This window comes from Phalacrocorax carbo, chromosome 4 (genome assembly GCF_963921805.1).
Source record: "Phalacrocorax carbo chromosome 4, bPhaCar2.1, whole genome shotgun sequence".
NCBI lineage: Eukaryota > Metazoa > Chordata > Aves > Suliformes > Phalacrocoracidae > Phalacrocorax > Phalacrocorax carbo.
Window position 1 is genome coordinate 59,973,052 of NC_087516.1, and position 24,231 is coordinate 59,997,282.

At 43.0% G+C, this 24,231-nt stretch overlaps 1 protein-coding gene across 6 annotated transcripts in view; it reads right to left on the bottom strand.

Moving 5' to 3' along the window:
- SLC20A2 (solute carrier family 20 member 2) overlaps nucleotides 1-24,231 on the bottom strand; it is a 58,083-nt gene that overhangs the window by 1,738 nt on the left and 32,114 nt on the right. For 3 of the 6 annotated variants that reach the window (XM_064450130.1, XM_064450129.1, XM_064450131.1), the window contains 6 exons: nucleotides 22,555-22,651; nucleotides 20,419-20,535; nucleotides 19,524-19,727; nucleotides 17,515-18,103; nucleotides 6,357-6,542; nucleotides 5,565-5,649 (listed from right to left, as the gene is read on the bottom strand). In XM_064450130.1, coding sequence (XP_064306200.1) covers nucleotides 5,565-5,649; nucleotides 6,357-6,542; nucleotides 17,515-18,103; nucleotides 19,524-19,727; nucleotides 20,419-20,535; nucleotides 22,555-22,651 — 1,278 coding nt within the window. Of the gene's footprint in view, nucleotides 1-4,996; nucleotides 5,082-5,564; nucleotides 5,650-6,356; nucleotides 6,543-17,514; nucleotides 18,104-19,523; nucleotides 19,728-20,418; nucleotides 20,536-22,554; nucleotides 22,652-24,231 lie in introns of all 6 variants that reach the window. The other 3 variants (XR_010372730.1, XM_064450132.1, XM_064450134.1) reach the window with 3 other exon arrangements.

The following is a 24,231-nucleotide window of genomic DNA, read 5'->3' on the forward strand; positions in this document are numbered from 1 at the left end:
TGTGAGCGGTAGGTCCGAGCGCCCGTAACATGCCCACAGCCACACCAATGCCAGTCAGCTGATACCAAGCGATGCTCTAGATAAAGGAGCCACTGATGATCATGGCTCTGTTCTGGTGGGGTGGCAGGAGGGCAACAATTCCAGGGTGCTTTAACCTTTATTTTTCAATGATCTCCTGTTCTTCATGTGTCTTGGGGTCACTCAAAGGAGAATAAATACATTTGTGGGTTTTTCTCTGCCCTGCTAGCCCCCAGATTAGCCATGAGTGCAACCGAGGCAGCCCTCCACCAGCCCAGCACCTGAGTCAGTCTGTAGGGGAGAGGGCAAGCGTCCACCGAGTGTGGCCAAACTGCAGTCTAAACAACGAAAACACCAGGAAAGTTGTTTTTAAGGCTCTGCTGGAGAGCGTGGCATGGGGCGAGTTGGGATAGTTAGTATGGTTCCCATCCCACCTGCCTGTCCTCTTGCTGGCTTGGGATGTCCCTCCTACCTGTTCACCCAGCAGCTGCTGAACCTCTGCAGCTTATAGCCTGGCATACGGAGCTGACTCCAGACAGTACCTATATATTTCAATACTGTGGGCTATAAACAGGACAGCAACGATGATGTAAGTAGCTGAGCCCACCCTGTAACAGCAATGGCAGCTTGGCAGGGGGCAGACAGACAGCACAAGGTTAGACCCAGTACAGCTGGCCTACATCAAACCCATCAGCCCAAGCCCCCCGAGGCAAAGCAGCCCTGCTGGACCAGCCAGCCAAACAAAGCATCCAGAACTAAAATCCTCCCTGTGGGCAAAGATATCAGCCTGATGCTATAGGGCATGACAATTGCATGGACTTCAAGAGGTCTGGCTTCAGGTGGAGAATGGATAAACCACCAAATTAATTTTCAAAGGCACTGCTACCTGGGCAGCTGGGTAGGTCAGTGTTCTTGAAGACAAAACACACTGTGGCATGGGCAAACCTTTTCTTCCTTCAAATGTATTTTCAGTTAATAAGCTCGGGTATAACCCCCGCATGTTATTTTTTTAAGAAAAAAACAGGCTGAGAAAAACATTTCTGGTGAAAAATTATGCAAAAACTTCAGAAATGCTGCATTTTCTTCCTGCCTTAGAAGTGGCCCTCAATGCCGTTAACAAAAAAGTCAGTGCAAGTCTATTCAAAGCACACAGTAAAGCAGCAAGAAACGTGGAAAGAATATCCTGTTTTGAAGGAAAGGAAACTCCCAAGACACAGCTGGGCTGTGCTCCCTGAAATGCCATCCCTGCCTCCTCTTCCCTGCTTGTTTTCTTAATGGGAGTATCAGCCCCTGCCTATAGATTAGAAGATGGGCTGGTCCCCATGTGCAGAGCCAGGAAAATGGTAAATGCTGGGAGGACAGGGAAGCAGGGAGAGAATGGACAGCAATAGTCAATCCGCATCTTTTGTTAACCCCTATTTAACTTCTAACTACTGCTTAACCTTTCTTTTTGGAGAAAAGAGTTCTCTGTGGAAGACCCTGTAACTCTAGGGAAATAAGACTCTGAAAAGTGCATGTAACAGAAGAAGGAAAAACTAAACTTGATATTCTAGGACTGAAAAGGCCTTGGTCTAAAGCTTGATCCAATAAGAAAATCTGTTAGATAATATTTAACCTGAATATCCCTTGAGCAGACAATATGGTATTCTGTATTTAGGAGGTGTAAGTGTATCTAGGAGGTGCCCAGCTAAGAGGAGCCCCACACTTCTGACTGTATCAAAGCATTAACCCGAGGAAACAGCGTTTGGTTTTTCAGCAGCTCAGCTGTAAGGCTCTGCTTTACATTTTGCACATCCTTAGCATCTGTCTGCCATGCTTGCAACAAGAAGCATTGCTTATTGAGCAAGCCCACAGTCTACGTACAATAATGTCCGAGTCCTTCCTGAAATTTAAAAGGTATCAGCAATGATGGCATTGGTAATCTGTTTTAAACATTATTAAAGTTTAGTTTATTAATAGTGATTTTGATGGACTAGAGGTTAGGAGAGTAGCTAAAACTTGGGTGTTGGGACACTACACCATCTGTAGAATTTCAGATGATATCTACTTTGAGATCGGTTTGAAACCAGTGCAGTTTGCCTTCAGTATGCTCTGCTTAAAGCATTACAGAAATGCTTTTGGCTCTCTTGTTCCTGTGCCATGGCATATCATCATAACACACAGAACACGATAATTCCACACAAAGAATATTTTGCAAAACCCCAAAATCATAATAGACAAACAGAGCTGACAGTATGACTTCAGCAAAGTTGCTTTTGCACAGAAAAAGCGTTTAACTCCTGCACTCTAATTTTATCCATATGTGAACGCATTCAATCTGTTACAGCTGAGATATGCCTTTTTATTTCTACATCTCGTATCCTTGAATAAATAACAGGCGCTATGTGTAAGATTCAGTATGATCATTAGCCCACCTGGTCAGCAGAAAGGCAAGGTATGCATTCACACCACACTAGCTTTTCAGGGCTAAACCCCAGGGGAGGTTGAACAGGTGCAGGCAGAGCAATGTGACAACCACGTTCAAACTCAGAAATTCCTTTGGAGGCTCAAAAGTTTAGGTCTTTCCCTCAGGCTCCCTGGACTTGGAGGCTTTCACAGGGACTTTCCTCTCCCCTTTAACTCGTGGCAAGGATGAAGGTACAGTTCAGGCTCTCATCAGCAGGCACCAAGCGTGGAAAAGCTGCTGGGCTGTAGGTTTAGGACAGGCATATCAGGTGGTGCCTACTTCATGTAGACCAAAGCCTCTGATTTAGGGCTAAATGCAACTCCTGATCTGAGAGGGCTTGACAAATCTTTCTGCCTGCTACCAATCTCCAGTTTGCCACCACATCTACTCCAAGACCTGAAAACTGCTGCTCAGAGCTTTCCTTCCTACTTGGCCTCCATTTTTCATTATAGTCTATTATTTCACCTCAAAAAGGTCTCCCTCCACCAAAGGTGTTTCACGCTGCTCCTTCTTCCCCATTGATTTATCTAGTTGCTGTATGTTCACTTTACTGACACCCCTTCGGTAGGGCTCCTGCTTTAGCAAATGTTATTTTGCTGTGGAACAAATGTTGGGGAAAAGAATAATTCGCACTCCCTGAGGCTAGAGGCTTAGGACTAGGCTCACCTTGAACCCATTTTCTTTTTGATTTCTAGAGCAAAATAATTCTTCTGCTGATTTTTAAGAAGGCATTTCTGTCTCAATGGCTGGCAGAACTTTCAGAGAAGCATTTTTTCATGGAGTAAATGATATATAGTAGTTCTTTTATTCCTTCACTGGGCCCTCAATGAAAACAAGAAATACATCTGTTGCAAGTGTTTGCTTTATCTTGTGTTGATCACTTAGGATCTTTCAACTCAGGATCTCATTTTCCTGAAACACAGAGCCAATTCTAATAATGTGACATCCTGGAACAGTCTAATCCTATTGCAAAGTGGATCTTCCCATTAAGAATGATCCATCTAATGAGATACAGCAAACTACAGGGAGCAGGCACAGACTAACCACATTAACTGCTTTTATGGAAGTATTTTTAATAAGAATTATTTTGCTTTGCAGTTAGAAATTACCAAGTTTTTAACTGCATTGAGTCAATGAATCCCTCCTAATGCTGCCCTCTCATCAGCTTATGGCTTCCAAGACATTTTCTTTTTAAATTCAGTCTATTTGTCTGCACCAAAGTGTATTTTCTCTTTCACAACGGTTGGCTAGAAGCGCTTGAGGCACGCAACCGGGATAATCAAAGCTGTATTATTCTCCCTGGCAAATTCTTCATCACGCATTTGATATACCAGTCAGCTTAGAGGGAAGTGGTTTCAGGCTAGCACTTTTAGAATTGGATCACGTTGTTATTATTTTTCCCCTCCCTGCTTGATTCAGAGGAACCAGGGTTTGGCCAACGCCAGGAAATCCGAACAGCCTTTCAGAGCAGCTCAGTCTTGGCTGCTTCTCAAAGGGCTCTACAGCAGAAGAAAGAAATGATTTTTGCAATAGAGGAAGGCTTTCTGAAGAAATGGTTTTCACTAGAAAAAGGCCAATTGAACCAACTTGGGGCATTTTGCAGGATGTGTGGATTTCATTAACTCTTTCACTGGAAACCAGGTCACTGTCACAGGCAAGGATGCCCGGCTTCTTGCCAGCCCGCCTGCCATGCTGTGGAGCAGTTAGCCCCAAAAACCTGCCTGCCCCAGCCCCAGCCAGAGCTGGAAGGGCTCCAAGGACCCCAGGGCACAGTAGCAAATCCTACAGGATCTGACTCTTGTTGGACTTGGTGGTACGTCCCAAAGTAGAGGGGCTTTGCTGCTCTGGGGTCTCTGATTTTGGAGGGTCTTCCTCACGCCCTGCCAGAGTGTGAGGGATACAGAGAGCTTTGCAAGTCCGGGAGCTTGGGAGTCCAAGCAGTATAAAATATCCACATGCTCCCTGTTGCCTACAAGTGGTATAAATGTCTTCTCACCCAGCATATCATATGACACAATTAACTTCTGCTCATTACCCAGCCTATATCTACACTTCAAACTGGTCTTTTTTTTAAAACAAACAAACGAAAAAGAAGCCAACAATCTTGATCAAAGAACTAATTACAAGGGCCAGATTATGTATTATAATGCACAAAAGTGAGGACAAGTTAGTTTAAAAGACGACATTAAAATATTAGCTTAATGATGTAGCAGTATTTTTCATGTAGGTGGCTCTAAAATACATGTAACTGGGATCACACAAACTAAAAATCTACATTTTTTAATATATCTATATTAGTTCAATGCGATCATGTAAGGGTGAAAGACATTCCAGACTTTTGTGCAATTACTTATAATGCTGACTTTGCTTAGCCGTACTGGCTTTAGAAGCGGTCCTCGCTATTTTGCGATCACTGTCTGCATGATGCATCGCATAGCGAAGGCAATCTGCAACAATTGGCATCTCTCATATTTTGTTATGGTTTGTCCTAGTGATGTGATTTACTGACGTGATCACTGCAAACTCCAATACCTTGCAATGGGTGGAGCTTATTGGAATACCCACATTTGAGGCTACAAGTACCGTTAGCGCACACATTACTTCAATGCAAAATCCACTGTGAAGAAATAAAAAAAAAGACAGATGGAAAACCTGTAGTAAAAGAGTTATATGCAGGAAATCCCATGCCATGCACTTATCAAGAAAGTGAAGTATAAATGATGAATGGTGCGCAGCCTCTGAACAAGGGAGAAACACTACCCGACCAGGTTCAAATGGCACCGTTCTTCCTTGTAATAGTTTGCTTTAAAATTGAGGTCATGATTTCGTAAGTGCTGTTTTTATTTAACTGCAGCTATGGAGTTCACTCTGTGCCCAACTGCAGTGACTTTATTGTGACAACGCCAATGCATTTTTTGGAAGCCTGATTATTTTTCAGTGTCACTGGCATGACAGAGACATGCTGATGCACCTCTGCCTAGCCATCCTCTGTAAGCAGCGGTTTTCCCCTCACTGTGCCATTATCTGCTGGTTCAAGCAGCACAATTTTAAGATGAATAGTCCAGACTGCCTTGACTGCAGTCGCTGGGCAAAGGCATACCTTGCAGTGTGTAGTACTGACAGGAAGTCCAACATTGGAAGCTACCACAACTGTGAACGCCGAAGCCAACTCAATAGTGAATCCACTGCAGGAAGCATAAGAAAACACTTCACAATCACTCTTTGCATCAGCTCGGACTGATACCGTGCAGCGTGCCAAAGTCTTACCCGTTTCTTCTTTTGGCTGTTTTATCTCCGACCGATTTTTGTCATAGGAATAAGTTAAGAGAACAAGGAAGGGGTGAATAATGGGGAGGGCACAGGCTAGTCATCTGTAGCAACCCGGCTGCACGGCTCATTGCGTCAGGGACTTTTACTACTCTACGCTGCGGTGAATCATGCCTAATTAGTAATTTGGTTAAGCACCAGCAGAGGTCGAGTATGCCTTAAGGACGAAAATTACTGTAATAAATACATATGGTTTTAATAGTCTGAAGCGCACTGGGAAAGCCACTGTAATCCTGCCGTTTCCAAATGCACCCTGTGCCATGCTAATTAAGTGATCAGCAGAAGGCTGTTCACGTAGGCCTCTATGCCTCAAATGCATTCAGTATTAGTTTACAGGATTATCGTTTTTCTTTTCTCTCTTTTTCACATTCTTTCTTTCTCTCCTTTTTCTTGTTTCTTTTCTTTCATTTTTTAGAAAGACAGAGAAGGCAAAGCCAGGTTATCATTAAAATCAAAGCACAGCAAATCCAGCAAACTGCATTACAAACAAAATACTGGAGCAGCAGTTTCTCAGATTGGTTCACGCACAAAGTTCACAAAACCGTAACGACAACTGTGCGCCTACCTTGATGGTGTGATTGGAGTGAGGTCTTTACCCATGGTCTGGATAACTCTTCTACCCCAGACCCAGAGACCCACACAGATCCCAACACCTCCATAAAACAGCAGCCAGACAGGAGTCGACGCTTCTTGCATTACACCATGTTGCTCGTAGATAAGCCAGAGCGCGACGAGGGGACCGATTGCATTGCTGGAGAAACAGAAAAACATCACCCAAGTTATATAAATGCAGATAATTGCCTTGAAGGAAGTCTTTCATGTTCTGCGTGATTTTCCGTCATTGTGCGTGCAGCACTGCTCTGACTTGACCCTACAGGCAACACCATTTCTTGCTTGGAAAGGCTGCAGCAGGGGACTCTTATCATGTTGCTTTTTCAGTTGTCACTTCATCACTGCTAACTATAGTGAATGCTGAAAGGAATTTCTCTTTTACAAATTGCTTCCCAAAATGTCAGAGTCAGTAATACCTCATTATGTCTGTTCTGGGACAAAACCCAGCATTTTCAGTACTCCACTGAAATGGTCTCAAAATTTACCAATTCAAGAGTGCTGCATCTTTAAAATTAATTAGCTCTTTTTATCAAAGAGGGAAATTAATAACAAAATTACCATTGCAGACAAGAAGATACAAATATAATCTAGTCTGACAACCTGTTACGTTTGGAGATACCATCAGAATGCAGCCAGGAAGGTGACTTAGTCCTCTTCAAACACGTTGAATAGCTAGTTGGACTGGATCAGAGAGGACGCCTTGGTGACACAGAGCTGGCGTAAGCCCTTTTTGCTACCCTGCTGCTGCTACCTAGAAAAACACTGAAAGTCAGCAACGCTGAAGTCTCCACTCCTAATTCACCTGTTTTTGGTGGCTGCAGTCTCCAGTGCCTGGAGTGAGACTTCTGACTCCGTTTATTCTAAAAAATCATCAAGATCTAGACGTGAGAGTTAGAAGAAAAAACTTGAAAGCTGGTATCCAGTTACTTTAGAGGCTTAAATACTAAAAAGCAGATAAGAACTTCAACATCCTTCTTTTTTTTATTTTTTGCAGCTCTTTTGCTAAACTGAGTAGCTGCTTGCCCTGCTGAGCAGCAGTTATCCGCAACCAAAAAAGCATAAGAAGCAAGGCTGCACTGCACTTATGTCTAAATAAACATGAGAAGAGCAGAGCAAACCTGCCGAATGTCATTCAAAAAGTCTGAAAATCAACAGGAAGCTCCCCTCTTTGTAAACCGATAAGGAGAGCAGGTCGCAGCGAGTGCCGCGGGCAGGACCAGCAGCTACGCTCGCCCTGCAGCCAGGGCTGGCTAAATTTAGTTCCTGGTCTTGCTCCAAAGTGCACAGATGAAGAAGGGCCAGTTTTAACGTCAAATGTTGCACAAACCAAGCCACTGTAACCGACAGTTAATAATTTACTTGAATCCCATCTTTACCACGTGAAGTGCTAGGGGCTGAGCGCTAATCACAAGAAGCAAGGGTCCTCAGCATTGCAAAACTCGGCACATCTAAGCAACACGAGACCTTCTTTCTTTCTTCTGGTCCTTGAGAAATCGAGCTCTGAGCCCTGAGCAAAGTAACTAGGTCCTGGAGCAAAGTAACTAGGAAGGAATTTTCCTTTGTAAACACACACGACAACATTCAAGTTGTGAGGCCAACAGAAATACTTTAAAGTGCTCTTTGACATAAAAAGGAATGAATAATTCTTACAGATTTTGAGAAATATGCTTGAAAAAAATTGATGAGCTAACATACGTAATAAAATCCAGTGGGTTTGAAGACATTGGGTAGTACGATGAAGTAGTAAACACACTTTAAATAAAGAATGATTTCCGCTAGCAAAAATACTTTAAAATTCTGGTCTATGCATTTGGTTTGTTGAGTTTTTGTGTGAGTGAAAGGATGGTACGTGAAAAGACCTTAGTGCCTAAATGCATGAATCTTTAGGGAAGAAGCGATTCTTGACTGAAGTATTTCTAATATTTTTAAGTTGACCTGCAACTTCTTTGCCAGTGTTTTCAGGTGTGGATTAAATTACTTGCACACTTAAATGCCTTATTGTGCATAGAAAAAGAAAGGTAATTCACTGTACCTTCAACCGATGGATGCAGAAGGATGCATAAAGGCAACTAAAACACTGATCAGATGAATGAAGGGAAAACTGATCATCATTATAGTGTTGTATGATATGAGGACAACCTTTCTCATGAAAATAACAGGTACATTTGGAGTGAGCCCAGGCACTGATTCCTGACTGTTCTGAAGAGACTATGGATGGATATTTGTCAGTCCCGATGTAAATGGGAAGACAGAAAAGGCTCCCAAAACTACAGCAGCAAACTATGGTCTTTTGTAGGAAAATCCGGTTTTAATTATTTGCAAATGCTACACCTCTGTGAATCAACCACGCTTAATCCTCAAAGAAAAAGTTATTTTCTTATTTGTGGCAATGGAAGGCAAGGAAAAACTCTGCTGACTTATTCTTAGTCTCGGAGGATCTGAGTAGCTGATGCTGCCCAACAGATCAGAAGAGATGACACTGATGCCCACAGAGGCAGCACTTCTGATATCTTCCCTGTAGGAAAAAAAAAGCAGAGGAGCACTGGATCCATACGTGCTTGGCAAGGCAAAAAAGTAATTAACGGCAGTTTCATTTGTGGGTATCTGCACCACTGGTTATCTATACCAGAGAAACATTTCTCCTCTCCCTGTATAACATTCAGCTCCTAGGAATAACAGCATCTCCCAGCCTGAATACCTGCAAGTGGCTGCCATCAGCCATCAAAACAGCAGTGGTGTGCAACCGGAGGCTCTGATCTATCACTATCATGCCTCTTCAGAGGGCTCCTTTGGCTTCTGGATTAGTTCAGCAGGTCCAGTCCCAGGGGCTTGTGGTATCAACACTTCCTATGCCAATGCAGAATAGCTCTAGAAGAAGCATTAGGCTTGTCCCACCACAAAAACTGCCAAAAGCTCACAACGAACACATCTGACTCATGAGCTGCAGAGACTAGGCTCTTGGTACTGCATACATCAGCTTCAAGACACTACCACAAGCATGTGCAATCAACCCTCCTCGGGACTAGGAAGAGTTCATCAGTAGAAGCCAGCCAGTCCCAACAGGAAAGTAAGAGAGAAACAGCACATCAAAAAAAAAAAAAAGGTGGTGTTAGATAAGAGACTTTGCTTTGAGACCTTCTGCAGCTAGCTGTCTCCTACAGCTGAGTGACTAAGCAGATGAACCATGAGGATGCTGGCTAGCCTGGGATGGGGCTTTCACAATATTTCCCACCAGTTCTATCTCATTTGATTCAAGACATGACTAGCAGGAAAACAGACGTCAAATCTTCCATGCATTTGGCTAAGACTCATTTCACAAGTCTATTTTTAAGAAGTGATTTTCTCTTACTCTCCCATGCAGTGCTTTTACTTGCCTTAACTAACTCTCCTGTGCTGGAGCTCCAAGTCTTATTCATGGTAGTTTAGGGGGAGAAGAAAAAAGCCTGAGATGCTCACGCAGGGGCTCGGAATCCCTATCCACATCTACCTACATGTAAACTGCCATTAGGTTCCTAGGTAACCGAAGTGCTTTGGAGGATGTTACTGAATTATTTAGCTGTTTGGTTTAAAAGCCAAGATAAGCTACTCCTGCCATGGTACACCTAATGTGCATTTTTCCACTGAGCACAAGAGGACGGCCATTACAAGTTACTTTTTGGATGAATTTATAAAACGCCATGGCACAAGAAGCCTAACTCCTGAGTCTACCTGTTGTGAAGTGTATTCTCCACGTCCAGTGTTTTTGACTATTTCTGCCAGGCTCTGCCGGTCCCGGTTACTCACAGGGCACAGGACTTTGCAGCAGAGGTGGTGGTGTGTAGGGTCAGAGCCATGATAAACACCATCTACAGTAATGCTCGTACTTGCCAACGCATGTCACAGTAGTTTGGTGAAGTGCTGCTGAGAGTTTCTGAAGTGTTGTCTGACCCTCATGATGATTTCGCTAGCTCTCTCAACTAACATGAATTGGCAAGACTTCTCTTTTTCTGCTCGCTTGTGCCAGTTGAGAATCTGTCCTGCACCATTTATAAAGCTGTTGTGAAAGATAGCACTTGACAGTGAATCTGAACTATAAATAGAGTTGGCTTCTCCTCTCCCCTGTGAGACAGATAGTATTACTGACAGAAAAACTCCCACATTCAGCTATCATTAGAAATTACAGTTTCCCATGCACACACACACACATTAGCAGAGATTTTTTCAGTACCTTTAGGTCACAAGCCCAAGCCCTTCTCTGGAGGAACAAGGACTACAACCTTTTGGTGTTTTCTTTTTTTTAATTAGTAAAAATGAAGGGTTTTTTTCAGTAATGGAAGGATGCCATCAGCTGAGTGCTCTACTGCCAAATCCCATCAAACCTGTCATAATATTTAATGAACTAGCAATATTGCTATTACCTCGCTACTTCTTATTTTAGGGGAGTAGTGAGTTGCTCAAAAAGAAAATCTAATTGTATTTGAATGTTATGCTCTGAATAAACCTTGTGTTATAATCCATGATCTACAGACTACTTGATGACCATGCTTTGATTCTCTGCTACCTGAAAAGCAGATTGTGTTTTAGCCACATTTTCTAATTGTATGAAAGTAGCTTGACAAATACATTATCACTGAATGACGAGCAAAATAGCCATTTGAGAAATCTATATTAGCATTCCGATATTCCAAATATAATTACAAAATCTCCAGTCATTTGACTGTTTCCCAAACCAGGATTTCACAAATGAACTTTCCACTAGGAAAATAAGTGGCATGATATTTCTGAAAATGCTGCAGTTACGCCTGGAGACATCACCCAGTTGAGTAAGGCTGCAAGGAAGATACGCCTATATGTACCAACAGGAAACAAATATGTCCTAATCTCCAGAGACGTCAGATTATCGAGAGAGTTTTATCCTAGTACCTATAATCAGACAGTTTTGAAATAGTGCATATACGATAGAACACTAAAATTGTGTCACAGCTGTGCCCTGTGAAGTGCAAGCTTTGGGTGCATTAATGAGTTAGGAAGGCTACATATTTCTTCCTGCAGCTGATTGCTGCATACTGTAAACGCTGGCCCTGGAACAGAAGGGTTGGGTCCATCCTCCCCCTTGTCCAGCAGCATCAGCCTTCCGCAGCAAGCCTGCTCACGGGCACTGCTCACAGGAGGATGGGGAAGGACTCCTGCTCCCACCAGAGCCCCCCTCTTTCTTGCTGCTCAACTCTGGCTTGCCTGCATGGCATAAAGATCCACATACCTGCACAATTAAGGACACAGTGAAGATTCACAACTACTCGGGACATGGGGTCTACTTTCAGGATGGACTGCTGTTAAAAAAGGGAAGAAATCAGATTTCAGGCTGCTCTCAGTAATTGTAATGGACAGATTAGCTTCCTAAATATTTTAAGTGATCTTGACTGCAGCTCTTAGGGAGGAAATAAGAAATACTTATTTTGTAATCCAGCCTTATTATAGCTCCTCTAGACTCCTTATTTAGCTGGGAGACTGAATCCCACTAAGCTCTCTGTGTGCAGTGAGATACTGGCAACATTCTGGCCCTTCCCTCCTTTAATCCCATTGCATTTACTTTAGGAAGAGGGGAAAAGGTGAGTCCCACTGCTCTTTGTGTGCTCTGACCTAAAACTCCAGTCAAGTCTGTAGGGAGGTGAAAGGAGAAGTTTCTTCTCCCTGTATTTTGGGCAAGCAGGTATCTCCTAGTTTCACTTGCATTGCTTTGCTTAACAATGAATTCCCTACCTGGAAGCAGTTCAGTTTCCCTAACACCACCAAAGTGTAGAAATATATAAAAAATTCTAAACATTTTTACTGTAACTCTGAAATAGCTTTAAATCCTGCCTTCAGTAATGTTGCCTATATCGTTTGGATAATAAGACAGCCATTCCTTGTCAAGCTTGTGCCATAAATCTGTATGGCATTACCTGCAGACTCTAACACAAATAACCCCTTTTTCCTATAATATCTAAGTATAAATAAGCAAAGGGTAGTCCTGAAGTCCTCCACATGAAAGCAGCCACATTCAAACAATTTATGCAGCAGGAACTCAGCAAGACTGAGATCCCCTGCACAACCATGAAATGTCTGCAAGCAGGTTTCTCCTCCCTACAGCACGTACCAGCTAAACCTTGGTACCACCTGCACCTTGGTGTGCACAGACATGGGCGGGCAGCACAGTCTGCGGTCACCATGCTCAGCTGGAGCATCACAGCTCCTGCTGCTGTCATGATAATAAACCACCTTCCTCTGTGGCTGGAATCCATGAGTAGCCCGGGGTACATGCATGCTCACACAAGCCACAGCACACAGCTCCTTCTGTCATCCTGGGGTTTCTCCTGTGACAGCAGGAATGATGGCCTGAGGTGGAAAGGGAGGGGTAAGAAGGGGCAAAAGAGGCTACCAATTTATAGGAGAAGGAATCTCTACAAGAAAAGACTAAACACACACAGAGGCAGGTGTGTAGGAGCACAAGGCTCAGGCTATTTTTACAGCATAAACAGCAGATTTTAATCAGCAAGCCTCACGTCGACCTACAGCATCTTTTTGTGGGTCATCCCGCTTCGATTGCAAGAATTCAAGGAATAACAACTTCCAGAGGTTGCTTGAGTCAACGAAAGCATCTTCCTGTTTGCTTGGATGGGCTGCGGGGCCGACGCAGCGTTTGCTCATAGCTTTCTTGTTCCCAACCCAGTAGCAAAGCAGCCACAGCCACAGTTGTGCTGAACACAGAAGATAGCTATGGTGTTAGCAGTCCTCTCTAGCCATTTCCAAAACAGCCTCCCAACCGGCCGTCGTTTTTGGGAGCTAGTTAATACAGACATGCTTCCAGGCTTTGGAATGCAGCATAAACCCTATAGCTTCAGCGACTCTCCCACTACCTGCATTTACACAGGTAGGCTGCTGCGGCTGCAACACTGAGCTCTGGGTCAGACTACCCTTGCACACTCACAATTCTTGCTGAACCAACCTGTATTTACAGAAAATAAGCTCAGTTCAACTCAACCATAGGTGCATATAATCCCTGCCAGACAACAAAGCCCAGCCTCCTGGACTCTCTGGAAAGCTGGCTCTCAACAAGCATTTAGGAAGCTGGCAGTTCTCCTTGTGTCACGCTCCTCGCCCAGGTCTTTTTTTCCATCCTGCCCTTTTTATTCTCCTGTTGCCCTTGCAATGACCTGACGTGCTCCCTTTGTGCTCGGGTGCTGAGCCAGTGGGACCTGCTCACTTGGCGCCACTAATTAACTTCAACAACAACATTTTTTCAGTGGTTCTGTCCCAACACATTCAGTCAGGATTTTAAATTCTTTAGATTTCATTCAGCCCATGTGCACGATGGTGTCACAAGGCTCTCGGCCTGGCTCAGTTAGTCCCAGCCCTGGAAAGGCTCCAGCATCCTTGACACAGAGCATATAAGCTCTGTGGCAGGGGGGCAGAAGGGGATGGTCTGAAAAAAACAGTCACCCAAATAAGGAGTTACCATGAATCCCTGTTTCTTTTAATGTACAACTGCCCCAGCCAGGATCCCTGCTGGTATCAGCCTAAACATGGGCCCTGACTGCTACAAACTTTGGCTCCTACAGCAAAGATGGCTGGCATTATTATGGTGCTGAGAAGCATCATCTTGGAAGAAACTGGGGTCTAGCTACCCTTATTATGAGTTAGTTCTGCAGTCGAAGGCAAAATACGGATCTAACTCTTCCAGGTCCAGGGCAAAAGCCTGGACTATGAAACAAGGAATATCTCCATATGGTTTTTAGCCCACTAAGGTGCTATCCAAACTATATGGATCCAAACTTCTTCCCCATAAAGTGTTTCTGAGCTGCATTGTCGCTTAGTCTGTACTATATGCCTCATGCTTAAATATGCTCTAAAACATGTAAATCATTTAACTGCCTGTAGTTTTTAATTTTTAGATTAACTGTTTTTCTCTCTCTCTTTGCTCCTCTTATCTGCTCCTGTCCCTTAAAGGAATACCAGCAAAGAGCCTGATGGAAAATAAATACAAAACATGGGATGACAGTGAGTTCCAGAATAGGAAAGGAAAATGTAAGAGACAAATCCAAAGAAAAAGATGTGGACAATAGTGGTACTGCCCTAAATATATGACTTGAGGAGCTTAAAACCAAATGCAGAGGAAAGTGGGATTTTAACAACAAGATGCAAGGCTGAGAAAAAAATAGAGGAGTTTGACAGCAGCACCTAAAACGAGCAGAAGGGAAGTGAATGAAGGAGGGAGATTAAAAGATAGCAAGCCTTGGGTGGAAGATGGATTGCCAAGGCTTGCCTTCTCACAGAAATGTGGACAGAAAGCCATGCTACTAGGTAGGTTCTACTGCATTATTGTTAAAACTGTGCACTGCCTTTCAAGCTCTGCAGATCTTTATGCAATATGTGGAAGAGCCAAGAGGCCAGTAAGAAGTCTGCTCTGCTAGACAAAGACTGGCAAAATGTCTGCTACATAACCCACAGGAGAGATATCTGCATTCCTTAAGTGTTTTATCTACTCAACCTTTTTGGCATACAAAGGGGTCTTTAATTTTTATTGCTTAGCTGGAACTCAGTACAATTGCAAGCATAGGTTCCTATCCAACCCTGCACTCACGGCCATCTTCCATTTCTACCAGCTTTGGCAAAACAATGCTAAATTGTTCTTTAGTTTTCCAATTATGTGAATTCATCTTAAGAAGAGACTTTGGAATAAACAGCATTTAATAAAACCACATGCTTCCTGGTAAATTTGGTAGGATCACTGACAGAATTAGTGATCTGCAAAACACTAAAAAACATGAATTTTCAGGAAAGGATATTGCCAAGGCAACAAGCCAGTCCAAATGCAGAATTCTGGGGGAATTAGGCAGTAAGATGCAACAAAGCATACTGCACAGAGTCTAAACCTTGTCTTTCATCCTCTCCAGCTCCCATCAACACCAAATTTGATTTCTGAACTGACTGCATCTTTACAGATCACTTCTAACAAACTCTATTACCCTTACCTCCTACAGAAAAGGCAAGTGATGCTTGCATAAACATGTGAGTCCTTGAGGGGCATGTGTAGATATCACCTGCAGGGAATAAAGGAGCAGGGGCACCTACTGTAATGGGCTGTGACCTTTCTGCAATGGTATTTCCCAGGGTATTTTACAAGAAATATCAGCAGTGTTTGTCCTTTTTCCTATGTTCCCCTTGGCACTCACTGCTGGTCACTTGCAGAGCAGGTACCAGCCTCTGTGGGTCTTTGTTCCTGCCCAGTGTGCTCAGAGCAGAGGTCCTGATCAACAGAGACCATCCAAGAGGAAAGAAAGTTGCACCGCTGCCCTATGATCCAGAGGACGAGGGGATCCTGGACTCTTTCCTGCAGCCAGATCACTGTGGATACAAAGGGAGTAATAACAATAGCGAGGACAATAAGGCTCTTCAGGAAAACCTATTCCGAATTCCCAGGATGCTGGATGGATGGGGAGGGAAGAGACAAGTTTGTAAGTATTTTTGAGATGAGCTGTGAGTTAAATCGGGTGGCTGACAAGAGCGAGGAGCAATAACCATTCTCCTTGCTGAGTAGGACAGTGTTTGCCCAGATGCCCTAAGGGGGGACTGTGAAAGTTACGCATGCTGCAAAGCCCCACTGCAAATGCTGAAACCGACACCAGCAGGGCACGGCTGACACAGTGAGGGTTCAGCGGAAGGGGACTCAGTACGGCCCCAGCTACAACCCAAATAAGGAATGCTGCTTCGACAAGCAACTTCTAGGTGGATTTCTCAGGGGACCTTATCAGGATACAGGAAAGAGCGCCTACTAAATACCAAATGGATTTCTCCAGGCCTAGGGAAGAGGCAGTCTAGCCAAATCCTAAAAGACAAATATGCAGTGTTCCCAGGGACTGAACCACCCTTCACCCACGTGCCACTGAGATGACAAGGTGCAATAGGGCCCTGCAGATGAAACAATGTTATATGCAAATAAGCAATGTGAGTGCAGATGAGGAAGGTATAAAATGCTCCATCCTGAGCCTACATCCTATATCCTTTGGTCAAAAGTCTTGTACTTTGTGGAATAAAACAGAGCCGAGCCTTCAAAAGGAAAGAAGATGGCAAATGAGCGAGTGAAGAGACACTATTTCATGGGGGTCTGACCAGACAATGAAGGGCAAAGAGGTGCAGATAAACATTTCTGAGGCCAACTTTGAGATTTTGTCAGCTGTCTGAGTCAATATGAACATGAGAGAAAGACTCCTGGAGGACGATCCTTTTCCTTTATTCCTGGGAAATGACGTTAATGCCATGGGATTTAAGGACAGAGACACTTATGCCAAATGACTGAAGGATGAACTCACTGGTTTCTTCCAAACTCAAGGAGCAACTCAACAGTGACAGCGGCTCTGGATGAAACTCCTGCCAGGGACTACTGTGTACCAGAACTATGCTGGAAGGTGGGAAGCTTATTAAATGAGCATTAGGAGATGAGCCACAGCCCATGTCCCCTCTCCACATGGGGCATGGGAACATGCCCAGGGCTCCTTGGGGGTAGCTCCCTTTATTTTGGTAAGAGAACTGTGGTGGCTGGAGAAGTTGTATTTGCAGTTTATGAACTTGTTAGGACAAGCAAGATTCAGCAAAGGGAATCTTGGGCTGCAGCAATCAAAATGAAGACATTCTTCACGCATGTCTTTTTGCAATGTGACGAGATGAAATTAATCTAATGACAAAATAGTCTAAACCTTTCATTTGCTGATGGTCTCTAATCTTGCAGCTAAAATAGGCTGTGAACTCTGCGGGGCTGGGACTCTCCTGTTTGCTTTTACAGTGGTTGGCATGCCAGGGGGAGTCTCAGCGCCTCAAAGCTTGCCAAAATTAAACCTGAATTAAACTAATTACTGCACAATTATTTAGCAGTGAATAAAAAAGATGTTACCATTAAGAAGAAAATAAACCATAGACTGAGTAGCCCAATTCCTGGAAAGCACTGGGGACATCAGTGTCACAAGCTTTGCAAAACACAGCCTTGATGAACATCTGCCTGCAGAAATGAGTATGCTTTCCGACCAACCAAGCTGACAAACCTTGCTCCAAGAACTTAAACTGTAAAACTGCTGGTTTTTGAGATCTCATTCTCTTACCTGACATCATTACCTCCATGGGCAAAGGATCCAAAGCAGGCGGTTAAGATCTGGAGGAAGTGGAAAAGTAGATGGACCTGAGACATGTCTTTCTCTTCCTTATCCTCTTCCACAGGATCAACTGGGGGCCGGTTAGGATCTGCAAGTTCAGAGGCCAACTTCATTTCTACTCCACCTTCCTCTGCCTCGATTTCTGCCTCCGCCACTGCGTTGCAATAGCTGGAGTAGCTGTCATAGCGAACTCGCTTCTTGGAGTAGGAAACGGTGTCGCCCACCAACTTCTCACTGTCCTCTGGAGTTGACGTATCCGCTGCCTTGAAGGAGGAATGCACAGGCATACCACAAATAGCAGCTGTGTAACAAGTATAACTGTTGTTGCGTCGTAACAGTCTGTAGTTGTTTTCTTGAGCGGGCCTCTCGTCGGTGGCCCTGTCCAGGTGTATTTTGTGGAGCAAGTCTTTGTATAAACCCGAGTCCTTGTGCACAGTGTGATAAACGTGGCCGTCGCTCCTCATCTGGCCATCGAAGCTGAAGGTGCCATTGGAAACAGGTGATTTCACCAAGGTGTGCGTCATCGAAAATGCCCTTCCTAAAAAGGCAGAGATTTATTCCTATGAAACATAATACAGAAGCCCCCGCCCCCACCCTCCCAGTTCGCAAGACAATAAAATGGCAGTGATCTAAGAGCACAGGACAAAGCAAGATCAGTTTGTAATATACGCAGTGAATAAGCCAAGATTCAATTCACTGCAAAATAAACTCTCTCATCCTCTGTGCAAAAAGAGCTTGTTCCAGCGTTGGGTCTCCCCCAGACATGCTGTACGACCTGCAGCAAGTCACTTGGGATTGGCTATTCAAAGGTGATACTTGAAGGTTAAATCCTCAGGTTCTTTGAAAAAGTAATTTCTATAAAATTCCTTTCTTGTAAAATAAGCTCTAATTTTTCTGAGGTTTTGTCTGTGTTGAATAGGTGTACTAAGGATTTCAGGAAAGATGGTTTACTGCAATTTCATACTGAATATGAGGTCACCTTTCAAAAGTACTTACGTTTATGAGACACTTAAATAACTTTAAAATAATTTTAAAAACAGAAAGCAAAAAAGTTCATGTTCTGCAGAAATATTTCCTCAGCTATTCCAACATTTTATATATCTTATCTCTATGAACACGGTGATAGTTATTCCCACTGTATACATTTAACATTAGCGTACGCTGTAGGACATGTCAGAGCTAAGGCAATATTTCTGAAGAAACTATCTTTTTCATTTCCTGACTTCCCGCATTTCCACTGTGCAACATTCAGAATTGGTTTTAGATATTTTTTAACTGGGAGCATGCGCTCAAAGGGCTTCACGTCATTACTTATTTGATTTTGTAAGAATCAGTTGAATGTATTAGGCATTTATTAACCAAATTACAGGGCTGTGTAGATGTTCGCAAAGTGATATCAAAGTCAGCAGACTGCTAAGTGGGGTGTGTGTGATCCCACCACATGGGAGAACAAAAAGAATTTTATGCACACAAGCCTACTTCTTATAAATATATGTTCAGAAAACAATGCGGGAAATTCTTCTAGTGGACACGCTCCAAATGGTCATACATTTGTCAACTAAAGCCCATATCTTTTCATCTCCTGTGGTAGTATGCTAATCATCTTTATGCTGAATTTAACCTTCATACATCAGCAATTTGTGTTCTCTGTATTTTTCCACTGCTTAAAAGAATGGAAACACCATTAGGGATACAAAGTAAAGCAAAAAGGAAAGCCGTTTTTCTTTTCAGCTGTTTCTAAAATTGAAATACAGCCAAACAAAATGTAATTGTTTTTAAGTCTGCTGTAGGAAATGTCACTTGTAAATGAGCATCTTTCCCAACAAGTGCTGAAGAGGGATCAGGGCTGGAAATCCCAAACACTAACTTACCATTTACAGCAGAGACCTACTTGCAGTTAAGAAACCCCCATCAAAACAGGGAGAAGGTAAACCCTCTGTGTTGTCTTAGTTTCTTACCATATGGTACACGTGGATGGTTTCCATTTGCAATAGTATCTGATGCCCCAGCAGCTTCTGTTACTGAGCCAGTAAGGGGAATTGTGCTCTCGTCAGATGCTTTGGCACCGGGAAGCTCTTTAAAGACTTGTGTTTCTTCATCTTGAACTTTATCAAGACTTTCATCTGATATCCTTGACAGTGCAGCATCTTTCTTTAACTGGCCTAAGGGAATAACAGTACTGTAATTTTAAACCCAACCTATTCGTCTTGCGACTTATGTTTCCACTATTTGCATCAACGGCATACATCAATGTGGATACAGTAACCTGGCTCTGTTTCATACACATTATTTATTTCTAACACTTATCTTTACTAAATTAATCTGAGAAAATTTCTAGAGCACCTTTGTTTCTTCCTACAAAATTCACCAAAGTAGGAAACTGAAGTAGAACACCGAGCTGCTCATTTATTAATAAAATCTGAAACTTTTCTGCGGTTTAAACACTGCATTTGTTGAGAGTAGCAAAGCAAACGAGCAAAACACTCTAGAGCTAAAAGCTGTGATCAGCCCAACTTACTGTAAAGTTAAAGAAGTCACTTAAAGATAATCATTCTGCCAGATTTTTCCTCTTTAACATTTTCTTAATAAAATATAGAATGGATTATATTCCAGGATTTATTTTCCTGTTTCTGCTAGACTCTAGAAGTGAGCACTGCAATGGATTGCCTAACAATGTTTTGAATTTCTACCACTGCAAGTTTTTAAGAGCGGGTTTCACAAATACATGAGGAATGGTTTAAGCACATCCTGCCTGTGGGTGGGGACTGGACTAGGTGACCCTTCAAGGGCACTTCCAGATCTGAAATATTCCATGATTTCACATCACTTGCATTTCATCAAGCAACTACTTACTTTCTATTTTTCTCTTCATCCAGGGGCACACAAAAATCCAGACTAAGATGGCGAATACTAAGGATACGCCGATTGATATTAGAGCAATGGCCCACATTGGCAGGACCAGTCCCAGTACTGTGAAGAGAAAGAAAAAAAACCCAAGGAAACTGTAAATGAACGTGACTAAATTATCTCAGACAGTGGAAGAGCAGTCTGTTGCGGAAAAGCCTGTTCAAATCTATTCATTTTTAACATAAATATCAGTCCAGTATTTAAAGGTCTAGTTGACATGCAAACATTTGCAGGTTTAGTCTTCCAATTCTCTGTTACCCTACTGTGACCTTATTTCCAAAGCAGTCAGGGGTAAAACTACCACATCAGGGCTGCTAAAACAACTTTGCAGTGATTTTGTACACTACTGCATGTTAAACCATGTTGCCCATTAGGGTAAGTATTTACCTGACCTTTGGTCTGGTCAATAAAGCATGATGCTTAGCTTAATCTAAGCTATTATCTGCTTATGACAATAGCTTAATGTAGCACTTGAGAGCTGAGGTTTCAGTCCTGCAATGCACAATCATGTCAGTCACTCGTGTTCCTGTAAGTATCCCCCCGACAGAGCTCCTTACACTTGTTCAATTACATGATCAGACCCGTAATGAACAAAGAGCTTGGACACAAATCTTTCAAACCCATATATGCATGCCTATCTTGAAACCTATGTGATTAATCATCCTTGTGAGTAAATGTTGCCAAGACAGAGGCCTTGGATAGTAAATATGTATTTCCTCAGCATGAAAAACAGAGTCCCACCTTTTTATTCATGTACTTTAGAGACAGCTAAGCTGAAACAGAAGGGACATTAAGATTCTTATTTCATTTATTTTGCTTAATGAGTCACTGCAGAGTGCCTGACCTACTTCTGCAGTACAACTAATGAGGAAATGTTGGTTATACAGCTGATTTACTGTGAAATATCTTGGATACATAGCCAATTAGACTTAAGAAAAAGGAATAGTTGAGTTATGTTACCTCAAATTGGGAACTTCTCAAGCTTTTTAATAATTTCAGTAATGTTATGCTATGAAGTAAAGTCTACAAACTGCATTTATCTAGTACGCTTAGTGAGTCAAGTTTTAGAGAAAACAAATTTCTATTCAGAAAAGGTCACCTCCTAAGCCTGTTTTCTTAATTCAGGGGCATGTTCAGGAGTCTCTCTTCAATTGCCTGTTCATTCATGGCTCTGGGGCAATAATCTAAACTAAAGATAACAGTTAAATGACCAGAGTCTTCAGTAAGGTAGTCAAGAGCATTGAACATCATTTTCTCTGAACTCTTTTGCTGCAAGTGCATGTTTAAATGTACACTGCTTAAGTAAAGTTCAATGTAAACATATAAATTCAAACATATAAACATAAAATGTGTGAATATAAATATACAAACATAAATATAAAAATAAGTTCAAATATAAACACAAATATAAATAAATACAAACATATAAATTCACATAAAACATACAAATATACAAAAATAAATAATATATACAAAAAATAAAGTCCTGAAAAAAACCATATATAATTTCCTTCTACTGAGTTGCAGTGAAAACACAGCACCCAAGAAAGAAGATGCATTCAGTGCAGAAACAGACCTGGGGCTTCTTATCATTGAAGGGAAATAAAGAAGTATATTTAATTAATAGGCTCCATGCCAGATCTGCCAGAACAGTGACTCTGCCGATTTCAGTGGAGCTAAAGCATTAGACTGAGTGCAAACAGCCTACCTGCTTTTACTGCCCACTCTGAACCTTCCCTCCTTGATGCACGGACCTGGAATACCTCTGAGAGCTCAACACATGCTCAGATTTATGAAGCCGAAGCCGGCAGCTCAATATTTCCCCTTCCTCTACAGAGGGATGGTTTTTTTAGCTGCACTCTTCCCCCCTAACCGGAGTGATCAGGAAGGAGTCACAAAAACACGTGCACAAATAGAAGCAGCATGTGGGGATGTGTATGATTTACTTTTGCCCTCGTTAACTCCTAACGTAGGAGATAACCATGCGGTGTCGACAGCTACCTGACAGCATGCTGGCAGCGCATCATTATACACTGCGGGAAGCCTCCCTCCCGCGCCTCCCGCTGCAGACAGATCACTCACCTGGTGCCCCCGTGTACATGATAGAAAACACATTAATAGCTATGGTAGCAGCATAAAACACTGGAAGTGCGCGGAGACCATTGGGCACAGGGTCTTCCTGCATGGAAATCGGGGAAAAAAAGGAAACATTAGTTAGATTTTCCACCAGATTAATGTCAGCATGAACCGCCATGAGGAAAACATGTGCTCCTGAGTCAGTGCCAGGCAGGTGGAGCGTTGGGGTGGATGGGGAGGAAAGGATGACAACCTTCCTGGTTCCACCCGAATCCACAATGCTGGTCCCGACACGCACCAGCATTCTGGGGAAGCTTGACACTGCTAATGGGAACCAGGGACAGGCTGTACTTTCAGGTCAGCTGCAGACCTGCGGTGTTTTCTTACCTATCCTGTCTCCAAGTTGAGGAGCCCCTTTCACTTGGCACAACTGAAGGGTGCCAAGCAGGACAGGGCTTCGATATTTTTGGGGCAGGGCCACAAGCACCAGTGCAACGCATCCATTGCAAAACCTTATTCCTAACCTCTCAGCCTGGCACTTTCCACCAGCTAACAGAAGTCGCTGAAATATTAAGTGTCTGGCCATATTAAACAGGTAACGTACATGAAGTGAGTGTGCAATGTTTAGCACACCACTGTGCCTGCTGCCTGCTGCAGTCTCGTGCCCTCGGTGCTCACAAGGAAAGGCTCAGCTGACGGCGCAGCGGAAATGCACCATGTGAGCCATGGAAAAAGCCTTTGTGAGAAGACTGCTTTGGCCTTTTGAGGGGCTCCATGTGTTTGCAAAAAGCCTGGCGAAGCTGAGGGCTGGCTAATGTGGTTTTGTTTCCTGCTGCCATGAACTATAAAAGGGAGATGAGAGAAAGCTGCAGGCGCCCAGTGCTATGTCCCAGTCCCAAAGTGTGATACAGCACGGGCAGTACCCACAGGGCCAGCTACTATTCACAGACACCCCCAACAAGGGCGTGGACCCCTACACCAGGCCATGGACTCGCAAGCTAAAAAGCTGCTCTTTTTTTTTATGCAAGCACACAACACAAGTCCCTACCTGCTTATACCAGAAGCTCTATATGTCTTACTACTTTGTGAATGGTGCAGACAGAAGTCAGAAGACAATTTCCTTCGCTTGAACTTTCTGCCTCTTGAATGCTTAAATATGTGGCTTTTGTACCAGGGCTTATATGATTTTGATGACTAATTTCTTAAGTGTTAGGTTTTGAATGCAATAGAGGAATTTTCCTCGTCTTTTATGCAACTTGACTAATTTTAAATTTAAAGCTGAGTCTGATCAAATTTATCATCTGCTTTTATCACTGACATTTATTTACATCAGAAATAAAGAATGATGAAGATGAGGTTAGAGGTCATGTTATTTATAGCAAAAGAATTAATACCTCATCTATTTAAGTTCCCTGTATAACTGTTAATATAGTTCCTTATTTTAGGTCATTGTCATGTGCTGCACTCCCCCATTTTAGCAAGTTGAATGGTGAGAGAGAAATGGAAAGAGCAGGTAAAAGTGTTCTGGTTTGCAGTTCATGCTGGGTGGCAGGCAAATTGTGTTCTGCACTGGAGATATATGGACCAATGTCACCTCAAAGCTGCCACTTTTGACTGAGGTCACTAGAACTCATTGATTCAGATTTCTTGAGAATCTAGGAAATATGCAGATGCCCATCTTCT